Source organism: Syngnathus typhle, linkage group LG8 (assembly GCF_033458585.1).
Source record: "Syngnathus typhle isolate RoL2023-S1 ecotype Sweden linkage group LG8, RoL_Styp_1.0, whole genome shotgun sequence".
NCBI classification, from domain to species: Eukaryota; Metazoa; Chordata; class Actinopteri; order Syngnathiformes; family Syngnathidae; genus Syngnathus; species Syngnathus typhle.
Window position 1 is genome coordinate 11,810,129 of NC_083745.1, and position 17,953 is coordinate 11,828,081.

At 43.9% G+C, this 17,953-nt stretch overlaps 3 protein-coding genes across 4 annotated transcripts; all 3 read left to right on the forward strand.

Annotated features, from left to right (window-relative positions):
* The first annotated feature begins 724 nt into the window (after window positions 1-724).
* Window positions 725-4,064, forward strand: LOC133158705 (zinc finger protein 501-like). 2 transcript variants are annotated; one of them, XM_061286072.1, is made up of 3 exons: window positions 725-831; window positions 2,308-2,417; window positions 2,561-4,064. In XM_061286072.1, exons 2-3 carry the CDS (start codon window positions 2,315-2,317, stop codon window positions 3,667-3,669), a joined length of 1,212 nt encoding a protein of 403 aa, XP_061142056.1. In that variant the 5' UTR covers window positions 725-831; window positions 2,308-2,314; the 3' UTR covers window positions 3,670-4,064. The 2 variants fall into 2 exon arrangements, with proteins under 2 accessions (XP_061142056.1, XP_061142057.1); XM_061286073.1 differs by lacking the exon at window positions 725-831 and having other exon boundaries at window positions 1,912-2,417.
* An 840-nt stretch (window positions 4,065-4,904) lies between these two features.
* On the forward strand, window positions 4,905-13,746 carry mcm8 (minichromosome maintenance 8 homologous recombination repair factor). The gene is made up of 21 exons (XM_061285525.1): window positions 4,905-5,005; window positions 5,916-6,200; window positions 6,595-6,660; window positions 6,733-6,815; window positions 6,877-7,026; window positions 7,309-7,406; window positions 7,662-7,860; window positions 7,927-8,012; window positions 8,750-8,895; window positions 8,993-9,067; window positions 9,136-9,277; window positions 9,888-9,918; window positions 9,993-10,130; window positions 10,212-10,272; window positions 10,548-10,628; window positions 11,107-11,302; window positions 11,380-11,596; window positions 11,798-12,007; window positions 12,083-12,159; window positions 12,597-12,786; window positions 13,244-13,746. Exons 2-21 carry the CDS (start codon window positions 5,918-5,920, stop codon window positions 13,334-13,336), a joined length of 2,622 nt encoding a protein of 873 aa, XP_061141509.1. The 5' UTR covers window positions 4,905-5,005; window positions 5,916-5,917; the 3' UTR covers window positions 13,337-13,746.
* A 175-nt stretch (window positions 13,747-13,921) lies between these two features.
* Window positions 13,922-16,512, forward strand: crls1 (cardiolipin synthase 1). The gene is made up of 7 exons (XM_061285526.1): window positions 13,922-14,464; window positions 14,877-15,014; window positions 15,183-15,312; window positions 15,403-15,488; window positions 15,590-15,658; window positions 15,759-15,850; window positions 16,123-16,512. Exons 1-7 carry the CDS (start codon window positions 14,060-14,062, stop codon window positions 16,214-16,216), a joined length of 1,014 nt encoding a protein of 337 aa, XP_061141510.1. The 5' UTR covers window positions 13,922-14,059; the 3' UTR covers window positions 16,217-16,512.
* The last annotated feature ends 1,441 nt before the right edge of the window (window positions 16,513-17,953 follow it).

Below are 17,953 nucleotides of genomic sequence, written 5' to 3' on the forward strand. Positions count from 1 at the left end.
TTAGTTTACTGAACCAAGCTGAGTGTTTTTCAAGGCTCAGGAAGCCCTTGCAGGTGTTTCAAGTTAATTGAACCATTCAAGTGATTAGTTGAATACCCTACTAGTTTACTTTTTCATGATATTCTAATATTTTGAGATAGGATATTTGATTTGATTTCTTAAGATGTATGCCATAATCAGCAATATTAAAATAATAAAAGGCTTGCAATATTTCAGTTGATTTGTAATGAATCCAGAATGTATGACATTTTTGTTTTTTTAATTGCATTACAGAAAATAAAGAACCTTATCACAATATTCTAATTTTCTGAGACAGTCCTGTAAATAAAGTTGACTTGACTTTACCGACATGCTTTCTTCGTAGGGAGATGATCATGATGCAAACAAAACCACTTCCTATAGTACAAGCGTAATTTTAAATTTTAGTGTTGTTGCAATTGTACACTCATATATATATATATATATATATATATATATATATATATATATATATATATATATATATATATATATATATATATATATATATATGATTTTGTTTTTTATAAACGCGCACAACACTTCTTTTTTTTCTTTGCACGCAATGTAGGTTTGTTTGCTGGGCAAAAACATTAAACGTTCCACGGTTCTTCGCTAGAGGGCGACCGGGACCTCTTTCAAATGACATCATCACTACGTAGCAGCAAGTACAGTGACGACAATAAAACCGCGCGTGATTTAAGCACCGAAAGCAGAAGTTCATCGCCTTCTATTTGGCTGCATCAGATAAACACGCAACGTATGTGGTAAATCAATAACATTAGCTACACTACAGTTGCAACAACAAAAGTGGTAAGTTATGACTATAGACCCAAGTTATCATTTTAGCAACGTTATTTGTACTACTGCTTGGTTGCAGTATAGAAGTGCGGGCCGCTTTCATTAGCATGGTAGTTACCACACTGCTAACTTTATGATATTTAGCTTGATTATCTTGGACAAATGTCAAATGAGCCATCATCACTTGTTGTTTTTTGCCTGTACCAAGAGTAATACTGTAATGTGGAAATACTCAAAATTGAGGATTAACGTTGATGGTTGCCTCCTCTAACCGCACGTTAGAGGAGGCAAGGGAGGCTACGCTTCCCCTGCCATCTTGAACAGGTGAAAACCAAATTCAATTGTTTTTATTTTAAAGTCATTTTCCTTATTCATTTTAATAATGTTGTATCATTTTGAACCAAAATCGCAGAATTTTTATAGTTATTTTAAAACCGGACAATTCGCTCGGAGGAGCCAACTTCCTGTCTAGCCTCCTCTGAGGATTGCGTAATCACATGGCTGCCTATGTTGACAAGCTATGCAGTTAGACAGAACTCCAATTCGTGTGTCATTATTAGAATTGCAAATTGTCTTCACTTTTAATATCTATTTTTTAAATATTTGACCAGTTTTTACTCGTCTAATTTGAAAACGAGTTATTTGTCAGTTTGTTTTGTAGCTTTTACTGTATATAATATGAGGAACTCATACATTCATTTGGGTTGACAGTCATCATGGCCCTTCGAAAGAAGCTATGACTACAATGCGGCCCGTGAAAATAACGAGTTTGACACCCCTGCTTTAGATGAACAAAACGGCTTTGAAAAGAGACCTTACGGAGGCTACGAAAAAAGGTTCTCCAGCCTTATGGCAGGGGGTGCTAGTGATCCCGGGATGCTTCATGCGGCTGTAGAATAAGAGATCTCGAGTTCAAATTTACAGTGAATAACTGAGGAGCAGTCGTCCATTTGTTTCGTTTTACATTCGTTTTTTCTTTTTCATTTTTACATTTCGTTTTACAATGGAGAATTACATATCCAAACGATTTTCAACGATGGAATTTCGGTCAAAGCAGGAGGTCATCAGTAAAGGAAAAGCAACTCCGTAGTTAAAAGGTTTGATTCGGACAACGGGACTTCGGAGCATGTCGTTTCAAACGGAGTGGTACACACGATCGAAAACAAGTTTTTGATTCCATGTGCTTTATTGAGTGTTTTTATGTCGGTTGTTGCATGCAATCGCTGCTGTCACGGTAACGTCACCCTGTCTTTCTGTCCCACGTCTTGTTAGGTCAGTCCTGTTGTTAGTGTGGTAGTTACGTTATGTCAGTCTACCAAGTCTGTGTTTTGAGTTTGCTTCAATAAACCCTGGTCCAAGCTGCACTTGGTCGCCCTGCTCCATTTCCAACCCCAGCCGAAGCCTGACAGTTTTGTGTATTGGGTCGCTTTCAGTTTACGTTTGTTTGTTTGTTAGCTAAACATTGCTGAACAAGTGTTGTGATTACAGTGTGAAAATGTTTGCAAGGACCACAGCAGAGTATATGGAGGAAAAGGACCATAGTCGTCGACGACTGATAGATCTTTGGCTGCAGCCTTATGTTGTGTTGCGCAGAGCAGGTTCGTAAATGTCCATTTTCTATTATGAATCCTCTTCCAGTGTTTATTTTTAGTAGAATTCTATCAAAATCATGTGTGAAGAAGTCCTTGTACGGGTTTGAACTGAACTTTTATTGTTAATGTGTGTTTGTTTTGTTTTGCAGACATCAGTGAAGTTATTTGTCCTAAGCACCAGGAGCCAGAGCGCCCTCGCATTGACGAGGAAGATGTAGGCAAAGAGGTTCATCACGTCAATGAACAAATGGAGCAGAAGTTTCGTTGCGCCATAAAAGAGGAGGATGACCCGGAGTGGCCTTGTAATAAAGAGGAGGGAGAAGACTTCTATGACATTAGAATGGAAGAGGAGGAGGATGCCTGCAAGATGCCATTGACTGTTGTCCCTTTGAAGAGTTTAGATGAGGGTCAACATGAGGTGAGCAAACGGGCGGAGCTTCCAAGCTGCAGCTCAAGTCAACAAATGACTAGAGAAGGTGATGAAGACCACTGTGGAGGATCACAAGCAGGTCCACCATCAGATAGCGATAACGTGTCATCACATGTTCCTGCTCCTGCTGATGATGAGTCTCAAAACAAACACAGGCAATGTTCTCAGTGTGGGAAATATTGTGCTGATAACAGTGGTTTAAAACAACACATGAGAATACACGCAAGAAAGAAAAACCATTCCTGCTCAGATTGTGGCCGAAAATTCTCTCGAAGGGAAGATTTAAAAAGGCACACAAGAATCCACACTTTTTCATACTCAGTTTGTAGCCAAAAATTCTCTGACAAGGGAAGTCTAACAATTATTACAAGAATCTACACTGGTGAGAAACCTTTTTCATGCTCAGTTTGTGGCCACAAATTCTCTCGGAGTGACAATTTAAAAGAGCACACAAGAATCCACACTGGCGAGAAACCTTTTTCATGCTCAGTTTGTGGCCAAAGATTCTCTCATAATGGAAATTTAAAAGAGCACACAAGAATTCACACTGGCGAGAAACCTTTTTCATGCTCAGATTGTGGCAAAAAATTCTCTCAAAGGGAATATTTGAAATGTCATACAAGAATTCACACTGGCGAGAAACCTTTCTCATGCTCAGTTTGTGGCCGAAAATTCTCCCGAAGGCAAAATTTAAAAAAGCACACAAGAATCCACACTGGCGAGAAACCTTTTTCATGCTCAGTTTGTGCCAAAGGATTTTTGACGAAGACAAGCTTAAAAAGTCATACTACAAGAATCCACACTGGCGAGAACCAGGGCCGGTTCTAGGAATGCACATAAGAGGGGGCAGTCAGAAATGTGAAGGGGGCATGTTCTTATTTTTGTTTTGTGTTTTGTTTTGTTTTTTACACATTTTTAACACTGTTAGTGTTTTCTTCCCGGCAGTTGTTAGCTGTGTGTCCAGCTCTCAACCTGGAAAAGTTAAGTTTAATTCATATTCAGGGCAAGTTGCTTAGTTTCTATTAGTGTCTAGGGGTTTAAGTTTTGTTCAGCTTTTCATGTTCATGTTAAGGTTTTTGCCCCCATATTTGTCAAGACTTGTTAAGAAGAAAAGTAAGTAAGCAAGACACTTATCTTGTCTTGCGCTTGCGTGATGATTCGGCAGTAAACATAGATGAAGCAATTTGTGTAGAAATACTAAATGACAAATTATGACAGCATGTCAAGTGCCTTGGAATTGTGAAATAAAATGAGTGAATTATATGGAATGACATTGAACAATGTGGAATCATGTGGAATTATGTAGAATGATATTAATCGATGATGAAATGACACGCAACATGTGATATACCTTAAGAAATGGAGATCAATGAGATGTGAGTAATTCTCAACATTTTACGACACAAGTAAGGTAAGTATCATTAACTGCATATCATTAGTTCATTTGATATCACGGCATTAACCTCCAAATAATCAAACAGATCAAATGCTAGAGTTAATTTTGACAATGAAGGCTTTGACCGCCAGTGCGTATGAAACCTCACATGCTTAACTTTTTTGTGAAGCACGTGGATGGAAAGCTTCAAGGCTTCATCTGGCATCAATGACTCACCAGCGGCTGAAAGCTTTCTGGCTAGTTGACTAGCTTTCAACTGCACGCACGACAAACGCACGCTAGTATGCTATTAAAATATATTCAAGTTTTATTTTATTTTTTTAAACATGCACAATTTGTTTTGCACACAATGTTGTTTGTTTGCTGGGCAACATTATAAAAATGTCCTACGGTCTTCCGCTAGAGGGCGTCCAGGACCTCACTCAAATGACAATGACGTGGCAGAATCATGCGAAAGGAAATGATTAGACTAATGCATTGATTTACAAAAAATAATCAAATAGCAATTCGTATCATGCGAAAGGAAATGATTAAGCTATTGCATTGATTTTGAATACCACTTGTGGTATGCAATAGACAAATATCGTACAAGTGAACCATGAAGCTGATTGCCTGTGCTGTCAACTGTAGTGCCACAGCTATCCACTAAGTGGCACTAAACAATCGGCGAACGCAAAACAACGCCGAAATAAGGCGGAAAAGAAAACGCGTCGCTTGAGTGGAGGGAAGTTTGACGGCTCTTCGTGTGTAAATATCGACATTACATCGGTAACGTTGATACTTTTCTATTTGTCGAATGTGTGTGTTTACAGCACATAACTCACCTTAGTAGTTGTACATACTGTGTATATATTGCGGTTTTTATATTTTTGTGCTTTTTTGACTTTTTAATCTTTTAATTTTCCTTACCTTGTCTGGCGCTTTAACGGACAGCGAAAGAATTTCATTGTACAAAGAAAAAGTGCTTTCCTTTTGTACACATGACAATAAACGCTTTGAATCTACAGATGCTAAAATTTCACACGGGTTTAATGTACTGCGTTTTCTATTAATCGGGAAACTAGTTAATTTAGACCGTCCGAAAGATTCTGACGTTCTAAGTGTGTGGACGTTACAAGTTTATAATGTACATGTACTTGTTTTCTAATCCTGCACTAACTTCACGAGGGGTTCAGTTGTACTAATATGAGAGAGTTCTTTTCAAACACAGTTGAGTCGAACGTCCTAGGTTCATTTTACAGGACCTTAACAAAGTTTGTAATATTTTTCCAATCTTTGAAACATTTTCCCCACGATAAACGTGCATCGACGTTCTTTTACAGATAATATGAAAATAACCGCATGCTCTTGAAAAGAATGTCAGTAGAGTGCATCTTATGTAAACTTTTACAGGTGATAGCAAGACGATCTTATAGCAAAAATACATGCGACTTCACCACACGTCTTGAGTCAAAATTTGCAAATAAATGTTCCCACATGTCAACAAAGAGCCACTTTTGTAGTGTATCAATGGGCACCATGTCTTTGGAATTCAGCTGAATTTTGCTGTGATATAATTTCACAGGGCTAGCCCAAAACGCAATGCGGAGCAGGTTACCCTGTATAACAAATGGTAACTGGTACATTAGAAAAATGCGACTTGTATTTGGGCTTAAACAGCTCCCCTTTTTTTTTCCAGGAATGAGTGGACAGGAATCCAAAAGTGGCCCATGGAGGGGTGGCAATGGTGGTTGGAGAGGAAACAGTGGAGGATGGAGAGGAGGAGGTGCTGGAGGATGGAGAGGAGAAGGAGGAGGCGATAAGGGATGGAGAGGTGGAGGAGGATGGAGAGGAAGCAGTGGATGGAGGGGTAAACCTTGGAGAGGGGATTCCGGTACTGGACGAGGAGGACCAATGGGAGGGAAGACTGGCGGCGATAGCAGAGTGTCGGCAAGTCACAGCTCACACATAGGCACACATAGGGGTGAGTCTATTACATTTGGTTTGGAATGAAACAAAAACTGTTGTTGAGAAATAAATTCACTGAGAGAGGCAGAGCTACTACCATTTTTTTTTTTTTTGCCCCAGGTCCTGTCCTTACTACAAATGATTTCTCAGCAAAAATATTTTTACTGCGTAAACAGATGTGCCTTTGTGATTCCTCTACGGACCTAAAGCATCTTAACTTAGCAATATGTCTAATAAAATGTAAAAAAAAAAAAACCAATTGCCTTACTATATTCAGACAAACAAAATTTTTAAAAAAGGCAAGTTTTATCAGCTGAATATGTTTAGGTACAATTATATAAAAAAAAAAATAGTCTGAAGTGTCAGCGTCCAAATTTAACCTAACTAATAAAAGTCAATTTCCTTTTCAGTTCTCCATCAGCCCACTCTGGATGGGCAGGGGCCTTACAAAGGATGGTCACTGTACTTCACTGACGGTATTTAATGAAGATTAGGCGTCGCATTGACAGCTAAATTCACACTTGATCATCGGATTTGTCTTTGGCCAGGTTTCATCGAGAGCTCTCCCAGTGTGGAGAAGATCAAAGTGTTTGAGAAGTACTTTGCCTCCAAGATTGACCTCTACGACAAGGTGGGGTTGTGCCTCTTGGCCATTGCGGTGGACTGGAGTGGCAACTTGCTGTGTGTTACAGGAGGAGATCGAGCGTCAGGGCAACGTGCTGATAGATTACGCAGACTTGAGCGCAAATGAGACAGTACTTGCGGCACTTCCTGCCCTGGCTGTTGAGGTGAAGGAGCAACCCGAGGTGATCCTCAACTGTTTGGGAGTGGCCGTTCACCAAGTATGTGCACACTCACAAGTACTTCTTAATACACTATGTGTCAAATACATCCTTGTTAGTTCACTGTTGCGTGAGACAAAAGTATGAATGGCAGCATGTCTACAAAAAAATCTGATGTTGTATTTTTCATTTTATTTTGTCTGAAAAACTTGTTGACTGGCATGTGCGACATGTAATGTGAACGAATCTAAGTTAGGCCACGTTTGTGTCAATCTGTTTCATTCAATTCAAACCATATAGTTTGTTGTTGAAAGCCCTCCTTTTCTGGTCGTGAGCAATCAGGTGTTAACCGCGGACTTAGAAAAGCAGGCTGCCGAGCTGCCCGGGGACGAGCTACCTACGGCCACACCAATTATCCACATCCCTCACATCACCGCAAGGTATGCGGCAGCGAAGCTCACATTTGTTTACAGGCGACAGCCAGTGTGAATGTAAAAAGTCTACACACCCTGTTCAAAGGGACCACATTAACTACAATAAAATAAGACCCTTGCTATCTGTAACGTGTACAACACACATGGTGTACCCCCCCCCAACACACACACACACACACAAAAGATTTCTCTTTTTGAAGGGATTTTTTTTTATACTTGACCAAGGGTTGGTAGACTTTGGATATGTGACTTGCATTTCAGGCTGTATAACTATGAGCCGCTGACTCCGCTACGCAAGCTGCGCGCCAGCCTGTTCGGCTGCCTGGTGTGCGTGAGGGGCACGGTGGTCCGGGTGAGCACCATCAGGCCTCAGTGCAGTAGGCTGGCCTTCCAGTGCCTGACGTGCTTCAGCACGCTATCGCTACCGCTGCAGCGCGGGAAGTATGCGACACCCACCAAGGTATGGAGGTTGCATACGTTGAGTTCAATGAAAATGGAGCGGTTTCATACGTGCGTGCTCTCGCAGTGCATCGGTTCAGATTGCCGCAGTCGTGCATTCAGTGCCAGACGGAGTTCCCCTCTTACACACACCGTCGACTGGCAAATCATCAAGTAAGCATCACGCTGCACACTATTTGCTCTTGCCGCTCTACTGTTTTAAACAAGAATGACTCACCTTGTTACACAACATGTTAGGGTGGCGCTCACTCTAACTTATTTTGCGAGAACCACACTGGAGTCAAGCAAGTCATTTTAGACACCTGCAGGCGGAGAGTTCACTCGTCGCTGTGCTTACAGCGATGGTCGAATGAAGTCTGACTCAGGCCTCGTCAGGTGCTTATTTATTGAGAGAAACAGAGTGGGGTTTAAAGTGGGGGTTGAAAGTGGGGGGGTGGGAACACACAGGATAAGGTGAAGACGGTCCCCTTCTGATCAAAGCATAGCAGGGGACCTTTTACGACGTTCTGTAAACAAAGCAACTTTGATTGCTTCCTCTGCAGCTCGTCAATAAGTTGAAAAGATCTTAGCACTTTGGTAAACTAATTTTGTCTAGACAGGACAACCTAGTTAAATTATTACAGGTTACATTCCAACATAATCATACGATGAAGATATTCTGCAAACCCTAACACAACATGTTTCAAACCAAAATTAACACCAACATTAAACGACAAAAGCCCAATTTGACATGTTCATCAATGTCACAATGCTACCACTAGATGTCACACTTGACTGTTACCTCAGCAGTGACTCACCTGCAGTAGACTGACTGGCATAATTCATTGTGGTCCAGAATGTTGGCACAATGCTAAAGATAGGGTTAGATCTTTGCTTCTATGCTTTGGTAGGGTGCAGGAGTTGGTGTGCGGTGAGAGGAGGGAGGCCGGACGCATCCCACGCACCGTAGAGTGCCACCTGACCGCCGACCTCTGTGACAGTTGCGTCCCCGGCGACACAGTGACAGTTACGGGGATCGTTAGAGTCTCAACGGAGGGTGCGGTCGAACGCACACACACATATACACTGTCACACTCATGTTTTATTGAGTGGAGTAGGAAGAAAAGCCCAATCATGTTATATCTGTGATCCAGGCAACTCCCGGAGGAATAAGGACAAGTGCATGTTCCTCCTCTACATTGAGGCCACGTCAGTGAGCAACACAAAAGGTGTCGTCCAAGTTTCACTTTCCAGTCAGGCGTCATCATGTAGCGCAGCTCAGGAATGATGAACGCAGGTAGGCAGTCGAAGCCTGGAGGCGCGGGGTCGTCCGGCAGCTCGCCCGAGGAACGCACTGGAGGTGAGGAGTTTAGCCTGAAGGAGCTCTACGGCATCCAGGAGATCCAGTCGCAGCCTGACCTGCTCAGACTCTTAGTTCAGTAAGTGGGCCCACCTTAAAAGCAAAAGAGAAAAAAAGGGGAAAACAAGCATGCGCATCTAAGGACAAGATAGAGCAGTGGTTCTTCACCTTGTTGGAGGTACCGAATCCCACCAGTTTCATATGTGAATTTACTCCTCGCGAGTGAAAAGTATATTTTTTTAATTCAAGACATAAATGTTTTTTACTGGTGCACAAAATGAGCTGTGCATGAACATCACCTTGTTCAAAGAACGAAACCAACACAATCCATGCACTCACAACAAATGAAATACTGGCAAATCAGAATTTACACGATAAATCAGGTTTGTTCGGACCTCCTCAGCGGAGGCTCTGTTGAACTACTGAGACCGACTCACCAAACCCCTAGGGTTTGATCGAACCCAGGTTAAGAACCACTGAGGTAGAGGCTTTAGTTGACACTGAAAACGAGTCAAATCAAGCTCCAACTTAAACTGTCAACTATAGACACGAATATACCGCATCCGTTGGAAACATGTTTCTTAACTTGTAATTCTTTATCTATGCAACGTCTTCCTGCTAGTTTCCGATGTTTTTTTCTCAACGTGTACCCCTCTAACCCTAACTCTGTTCCTCCCCACCCCCCGCAGCTCTCTGTGTCCAGCCATTTACGGCCACCTGGTGAGCACCACGATCCACTCTGCATCTTTTCTAGTTGGCCTGTCACGCTGATGCTTTGCTGTGCGTGTTTGTAGCTGGTGAAAGCGGCGCTTGTGTTGGTGTTGTTTGGAGGCCGGCAGAAGCACGTGGGGAAGAACCGCGTCCCAGTCAGAGGAGACCCCCACGTCTTGATGGTGGGAGATCCTGGACTGGGCAAAAGCCAGATGTTGCAGGTCGATTCAACACCTGAGATGCTGACTCCTTTCTGCTTTTTTGCTAAATCTGTAACGCAATAAAGGTATCTTCATTTGCAGGCAGTGTGCAATGTGGCTCCTCGGGGGATCTACGTTTGTGGCAACACCACAAGCACTGCAGGTAAACTGTCACTTCAATTTTAGATTTGGTACTCACATGGAGTCTGTGAATTTTTATTGATTCGCACCACTTGGCCTCACCCACGCTGCCTGTTGAAAGCCAGCATTTTCCACCTTAGTCTCCATGTTGCTACTCTGGATAAATGACACTAACACTGAATGTTCACATTCTATAGCTGCATTCACATCAAATATGTTGCTGGCGTTTCCCACGACGCAATTCAATTACAGTCAAGTTGTTCAACTACACTTCTCATTTTGTGTGCATTTCTTCAGGACTAACGGTGAGTTTGTGCAGAGATCAACCAAGTGGAGACTATGCCCTGGAGGCTGGGGCCTTGGTGCTGGCTGACCAAGGCAAGTTTAACGTATCTTCAAATGTTTTACACTCATTGGCCTCGACTTCACATGATGTAAGTGCAGTATGAGGCAATCTTCTTTGTTGCAAATGTTGAAAGGGGTCATTTTTTTCCCCCCCAAATTAAAAACAATTCCCATGAGTCTCATGCTGTTCAGCCTTTCATTACCATGCCAACCATCAGTGGAGCGAGGCCTTTGCGACCGGGCGTGCGGGTGCATGTTCTCAACTCAGCCAAATTTTGAAGAGAAAGGAACACAACAAAAACATTGCACTGTGAGCAACGGTGACGCAGCGCATGACTCACATTGAATGTTTTTGGGACTTTTTTACGTGGCGTTCGCTATTCACTCAATAATCAACATGCCTATCTTCTGGCACCGAGTTCAAATCCAAAGCGAAGCAACACCGCCATCTTCAGGGATCTCTCTCTTTTACAATATGCGGTTCACCTCAGCACACGTGTCTTCTGCTCAGGATTGTGCTGCATTGATGAGTTTGATAAACTGGGCCGCCAGCAGCAGGGTCTTTTGGAAGCCATGGAGCAGCAGTCCGTGAGTCTGGCAAAGGCGGGCATCGTTTCCTCTCTGCCCGCCAGAACCTCCGTCGTCGCTGCCGCCAACCCCGTCGGAGGCCATTACAACCGAGGCAAGACCGTCTCTGAGAATTTGAAGTGAGGCTTCGCTCGGTGGCTAAACGCGTCTTCATCAATTGCCATCATTCTTACGCTGCATGGGGCCTCCTTTTCAGGTTGGGCTCACCGCTGCTATCCCGCTTCGACGTGGTCTTCCTCCTCCTGGACATCCCAGACGAGTCCCGCGACCGTCGTCTGTCGGAGCACATCATGGCCACCCGGGCCAGCGGAGGGAAAATCATCAGCGCCGTCATTGCTAGGAGCCGCGAGAGAGATGCCGAGACATCTGTCTTGTTGGAGCCCGCGGACATGCCGCTGTCTGAGCGTTTGCAGGTGAAGTAGTGTCCAGTATTAAAAATGTATGAAATGCTCTAAAAAGTCAGCAAGTATATAAAATAATCAACAGTTCCTCAGTTTGCTTTCCCTTGGCTTCTGATTGGCTCCTGGTAACATCAGACTGTTTTGAATCGAACACTTTTAGTATCTTTTCAAGCACTATGATGACGTCTGCTTGTCAATGACATGCTTTTAAAGATCCCAGTAGGTGAAGCGGTCGACCCCATTCCAGCGTCCTTGTTAAGGAAGTACATCAGCTACGCTCGCCACTACGTTCACCCCACGCTCTCATCGGAAGCCGCTCAGACACTTCAGGACTTCTACCTGTCGCTGAGGTTCCAGTCGCAAGCTGCCGACACCACTCCCATCACTACCCGTCAGCTCGAGTCTCTCATCAGACTCACCGAGGTAGGTGCCAACATGTCGCCCTGGATGTCAAATGTTGTGGAAATTGATGAGTGCAATGTGGCTGGTCCCATGCAGGCGAGAGCCAGACTGGACCTCAGTGAGACGGCCACCAAGAGCCATGCTGAAGACGTGGTGGAAATTATGAAACACAGGTAGAGCACAGCTTTGCAGGCATTTAGGAGCCACAAATTTCACGTTAGAAATGGCTCACGACTAAACCAAATGATAAATATAGTCAACTGATCTTGTCTCAATTTACTCACCAGTTGTAGGCCTTTTTAATTGAACATAATTTGGTTGTTTACATCTAGCATCAGGTTCATTGTACCTTCTGCCATCTAGTGGAAGAGTATCAAATTGTTGTGCTCATGACTAACGTCGCTGGCATGTAGCAGATGGATGAACGCAAATGGAGTCACATTTTATGCAGACTACAAATCTTTTTCGGATTACGTGAAATTGGTCACAAATCAAGCCCCTGGGTTTGCACGTGCATTTTCAAACCACCAAACGGTTATCTCACGAGCAAAACGTTGGCGCATTTCCTTGTTGCCTTGACTCACCCTCGTTGTTTGATTTGTCTGTGCAGCCTGGTTGACACATACTCTGATGGCCTGGGCAATCTGGACTTTGAGCGCTCGCAGCTGGGCGCGGGCATGAGTCAACGTAGCGCCGCAAAGAGACTCATTAGTGCCCTCCACGCGCACGCCCAGCGGACCAACCAGAAAGAATTTGACCTGCAGACCATCCGATCTGTGGCGAAGAGGCTGAACATCCAGGTACACTCTATGTGGGCGGGAATTTATTTGACAAAAGCGGATCTTACCTTGCTTAAGTTTGATGTTGAGTTTACAATTTCATTTCAAAACAATAAACAGGAATCAACAGCATAGCAAACCATCAAACAAACAGATTGCCAAAAAACAAATAATGTATCTAGTCCAATTTCCCCAAATAATAATCAGATAAAAAATAATAGTCGCTCTCCAAATCCCGCGTTGCTGCAATACAACAAACAAGGAACACTGCATTTGTCGTCAGGATTTTACCAATCAAACAGAAATGCAGGTATACGGCAAATTTAAGAGTGGTTCCTGCTTCTTGTTTGACATCTATATGTCTTCAAATTTTCTTAATTTTTTTTACATTACTTTATTTTTCATGCCTCAATATGCTTTCTCACTTCTGCTGCACTCATTTGCAGTCATCGATATACCGTGTCTAATTTTTGGGCAGGTAATGGACTTTGAGGGTCTGGTGAGTTCACTGAATGAACAAGGCTACCTGTTGAAGAAGGGAGCCAAGCTCTACCAACTTCAGACTGTCTGACAAGCCAAAAAGACTTGACCATCACTCACCCAAGGACTGAAATTACCATTCGACACCAAAACAAATAACAGACTAGGCAAGGAGTGTGAAAGGTATCTCTCTTCTTTAATCAGACCCACTATATCTGTTCTGCCAACATTAATTTACATTTTATTTATTATTTTCAGTATTTTATAATGAAATCCCATTGTTTTGAAAATCGCATGTGGTCTCAAGCACAAAATTTGTCCACCCATGTGATAGTACAGGCTACATCTACCAGAGAATTCACATATAGGTATCTGTAATTTCATTAGAATTAGTCGTTCTCCTCAAAAGACACATTTTTCTAGTTTTTGAGGGGGGTGGGGGGTTCTTGACTCGCATTTTGTTATAGAGCTATTTATTAAATAAACAACTTTTCGCAACTAGGCAATTTGTTCTTGTTTTAACAAATATATTTTCTAATTAGATTATCTCGGATTTATTTAACCATATAGAATACATGTACCTCCAAATAATAATGTATAGGTTTGCGTTAGGTAAGCACTGCTTCTTGCATGCGCTATGTTGTTAAGCGCCCCGCACCCTCAACAGTTTTACGACATTGCTTGCCTCCCCGCCGCATCACTTTACGGCAACATGTCAGCCCACTTACCCCAGTTAGTCCTCGGTAGGCTATAAGCTGGATAATTTGGCCATGGCCGGGCGGACGCATCGCTCACCGACTCAGTGCAGGTGAAGATGATGATTTTGTGTTTTCGGAATACTCCGGCGCCTCTGTGCCGCAAGGCCGTCGAATGTTTGCTGTTGGCACGGCGCGGAGCTGCGCGTGAACTGGAACTGGCGACATGGCGTCTCCAGCGCGCAACACCTGTCAGGGCGGCGGGGGGAGGCTCCTGGAGCTTTGGCCTCAGAGGGGCTGACTGCCGCGCTCCTTGTCGCCTCGGCCCGCTTCCGTCAACGTGGTGGAGAACGTGTGGGAGTCTGCTTGTGCTACGTGGAGGTCACCGCTGCTCGGCGGTTAACTCCTGGGCTCTCCTGTCAACCGGAGGCCGAGGGCTTAGTGGGAAGAACAATCAGCAAGGCGACACCGAGGGGAAGCCCGCCCCGGTGCCCGGACAGGGGCTCTTTAAGTTTAAAGAGCTGGTAAGTAAAAGTGTAGAATTGTGTTAAACAGTCTTCTTAAACTTTAGGGCTTAATTTTCTCAGAATCTACCATAGTGAAAACACAACAACCATCATGCATACTCCTAAAGAAGTTGTATGTTTTCAAAACAAGAAAGTAGTGATGTTGTGTTTACAAATGTTGATGCTAATGTCAATAAATAACGAGGAATACAACTTGGACTACCATGTCTTGTTGAGAAAAGACACCTTTACTACAAAATACATATTTTTCTATTCGTGCGGGGGTGGAAAACTCCACAAATGGAGGTATGCCATCACTTCAAAAATATTATGTTTATTGCAAGCTTTTACAGGCCCAAGCTTGACAACTACTGATCTATTAAATAGTATATGATGTCAATTGATCATGTTTTAATGTCACGGTATACAGTATGAGAACCCATGGACCATCCCCAACCTGTTGTGCGTGTGTCGGATAGTCCTGGCTCCTTTCCTGGGTCATCTGATCATTCAACAACACTTCCACCTCAGCCTGGCGCTCTTCACCCTGGCTGGAGCCACTGACCTGGTAACATCCACAACACAAAAACAAAACTGTGTCATGACGTAACACGAGCCTGCTGCTCGCCAAACAGAAGTCCATTTGATTCTGACAGCAGACTGTAAATTACTCATTATTATTCAACATGTGTCTTGAATATGCATGCTTGTGTGCATGCATGTCTGTCCCTCTCAGCTGGACGGTTACATTGCCAGGACATGGCCCACACAGAAGTCGGCGCTGGGAAGTGCCTTGGACCCACTGGCAGATAAAATCCTTATCAGCATTTTATACATCTCCCTCACATATGCAGACATCATACCTGGTATTATTCCACCTCTGCCTCAAGAGATTGTGGGAAATGATCTGGATTGAGTTGACGCAAGTAATCATGGGTCTGTTGCCCCTCTTGCAGCACCACTGACGGCTCTGGTGGTCTTCAGGGACATTGGTTTGATCGCCGCCGTCTTCTGGGTCAGATACAAGACCGTGCCGCCACCGGTGAGACTTTATCCGACCGTGCGTGCGTGTGTGTGTGCGCACGCGTGCGCGTTGCGACATAATCAAGGCTTGTGTCTATGTTGTTTTCTTGACGCTTCCAGGTGACTCTCAGTAAGTTTTTCAATCCCTGCTACACCACAGCTCAGCTCAAGCCTACATTCTTCAGCAAGGTGAGCTACTCGCTGTGTAAATTGTGCCACATTATTATTTGTAAATTTTTACGTGTTGCAAAACGAGGTAGATTGTTTTTTGTGTCTCGTCCCTCTACAGGTGAACACGGCCATCCAGCTGGTTCTGGTTGCGGCATCCCTGGCGGCTCCGGTCTTCCAGTACACAGACAGCATCCTGCTGCAGGGCCTGTGGTAAGATGCCAACACCACCCACTGGTCTCACCACCGCTTTAAAGGACTGTTGACCGTGCATTCTGCAGTCAGACCTAATTCATATGGTCAGCGTCACATACGAAGCGTCATATTTGTCATATTATCACTGGGAGAAATTTCCAAGCATATTTTCTTCTAAAAAAATTTTTAATTGCGCGGCAACCTCAACTTAATGTTTGATAAACTTAAATTGATGCCTTGTGTGTTTAGATGAATCGAAGTCATGTTTTCATTTGTCCCACCTGTTGCAGGTTCGTCACCGCCATGACCACCGCGGCGTCGGGCTACAGCTACTGGCACTACGGCCGTAAGACCGTCCGAGTGCTAAACACTAGGTCGCCATGACGACGAAATTCACTCGCAAACGAGCTTTGGATAAACAAGAGTCGGTGGAGGTCGGGGGAGGCACGAGCCAGACACGCGAGCGCGGGATGACGGCCAAGAGTAGTGAGAACAAACAAGCGACTGCTAAGGCGTCGCCATGGCGTTGACTCGCTGCAGATGGTGGTACTGCAGCTCATCCACTGGACCTACTGTATGTATGAAGAGAGAGTTTCTTATATTTTTACACAGTCCTCACAGTCACACCATGTATAAATGTTTGCTTTATCAGTAAAAAGAGAATATCTGTTCAATGTCAATGTGTCTTTAGTGCAATTTATACCTGATGGTTATGGCTCAGCGAATGACACAACTAAACAAAAAAATAGTTGCCATCCCAAAAGTATACACAATTAGGTGTAATGTAAATATGCTCCATTGTTCTCATATTTTCAATTTAGCCCCAATACTTAGTTCGTTTCAAATCTGCCCTTTTTCCATATTAATGATAATGTGTAATAATTATGATCAAAGGCTTAGTTTCAGCATCGCCGGGAATTTTTCCTTTGACATTGTGTGTTACGTATATTTGTTGAGAGCAATGGATGTGCGGGGATGCTTTAAGAAAGACTTAGCATGGAGTCAGTTGACCTCTTTTCCGTCGCGCAAATCTCCTTCAAGTCTCAGCCAAGCTCAAACGCACTGGAGCAAAGAAAAAAAAAGTGGGAAATGTTTCATTTTATATCTGCGATCAAAATTTGTATATTTGAAATCATTTTTGTCTGACTAATGTCTTGCGTTTGCCCTGGGGCCTTCTCAATATGTAGCACACGCCCCCGCAAACTCCAAATTTGAACTTTTCACGCACAGGCGGTGGGTGCTTGATTCAAAGTGCTTTCCAGCTCATCTCTGAGGACTGCTTAAAGAAGCGCTTATGCTTGACCCACCTGGTACACTTCCAAAGAACCTTTAGCAATGATGCCCTTGTTGCTTCTGTTTGACCTCTTCCATTTCAAAGGCTCCTTGAACGCATCACCTCTGAGCCCAACAAACTCCACTTTAACTCCTAAAAACACCCAAAGTGTTTCAGGTTCTTTTCAGTTGCTGCAAGGGTCCTATACACATACACACACACACACACACACACACACACACACACACACACACTCATTGGTCTTTTATGGGCTTGAAATAGATCTCCACCGCCTACTCTGCCTTATGTAAGATCCCAGCACAGAAATTTGCTGGTGCAGATGGGCTTTGTGCGTGTGCGTGCATGTGCGTGCTCGCGTGTGTGCGTGCGTGCAGGCAGGGGAGTTTCTTGGGCCTTGTGTGTCTGTGTGGTTTTTTCTTGTAACATGGCTCATTTACAAAACAGCTCTAGTTATTTTTTTTCCCCCCTATGACTATCTGATCGCAAGGGCGGCTCGGTGGCGCGCTGGTTAGCACGCCCGCCTCACAGTTTGGAGATTGCGGCTTCGATTCCACCTCCGGCCCTCCCTGTGTGGAGTTTGCATGTTCTCCCCATGCCCGCGTGAGTTTTCTCCGCCCACTCCGGTTTCCTCCCACATCCCAAAAACATCCTTGGTAGGCTAATTAACCACTCCAAATTGTCCCTAGTCGTGAGTGTGGATGGTTGTTCGTCCCTGTGTGGCCTGCGATTGGCTGGCAACCAGTTCAGGGTGTCCCCTGCCTACTGCCCGATGACTGCTGGGATAGACTCCAGCACGCCCGCGACCACATGGGGACAAGCGGTATAGA

Bases quoted from the DNA above. Each gene is read 5' to 3' on its own strand.
- mcm8 (XM_061285525.1), top strand. From the start codon at position 5,918: ATGAGTGGACAGGAATCCAAAAGTGGCCCATGGAGGGGTGGCAATGGT. The intron at 9,278-9,887 runs GTAAGTGGGCCC...CACCCCCCGCAG, and splicing joins CTGCTCAGACTCTTAGTTCA to CTCTCTGTGTCCAGCCATTT. The intron at 11,597-11,797 runs GTGAAGTAGTGT...ATGCTTTTAAAG, and splicing joins CGCTGTCTGAGCGTTTGCAG to ATCCCAGTAGGTGAAGCGGT.
- LOC133158705 (XM_061286072.1), top strand. From the start codon at position 2,315: ATGTTTGCAAGGACCACAGCAGAGTATATGGAGGAAAAGGACCATAGT. The intron at 2,418-2,560 runs GTTCGTAAATGT...TTTGTTTTGCAG, and splicing joins TGTTGTGTTGCGCAGAGCAG to ACATCAGTGAAGTTATTTGT.
- crls1 (XM_061285526.1), top strand. From the start codon at position 14,060: ATGATGATTTTGTGTTTTCGGAATACTCCGGCGCCTCTGTGCCGCAAG. The intron at 15,015-15,182 runs GTAACATCCACA...TGTCCCTCTCAG, and splicing joins TGGCTGGAGCCACTGACCTG to CTGGACGGTTACATTGCCAG. The intron at 15,489-15,589 runs GTGAGACTTTAT...TGACGCTTCCAG, and splicing joins ACAAGACCGTGCCGCCACCG to GTGACTCTCAGTAAGTTTTT.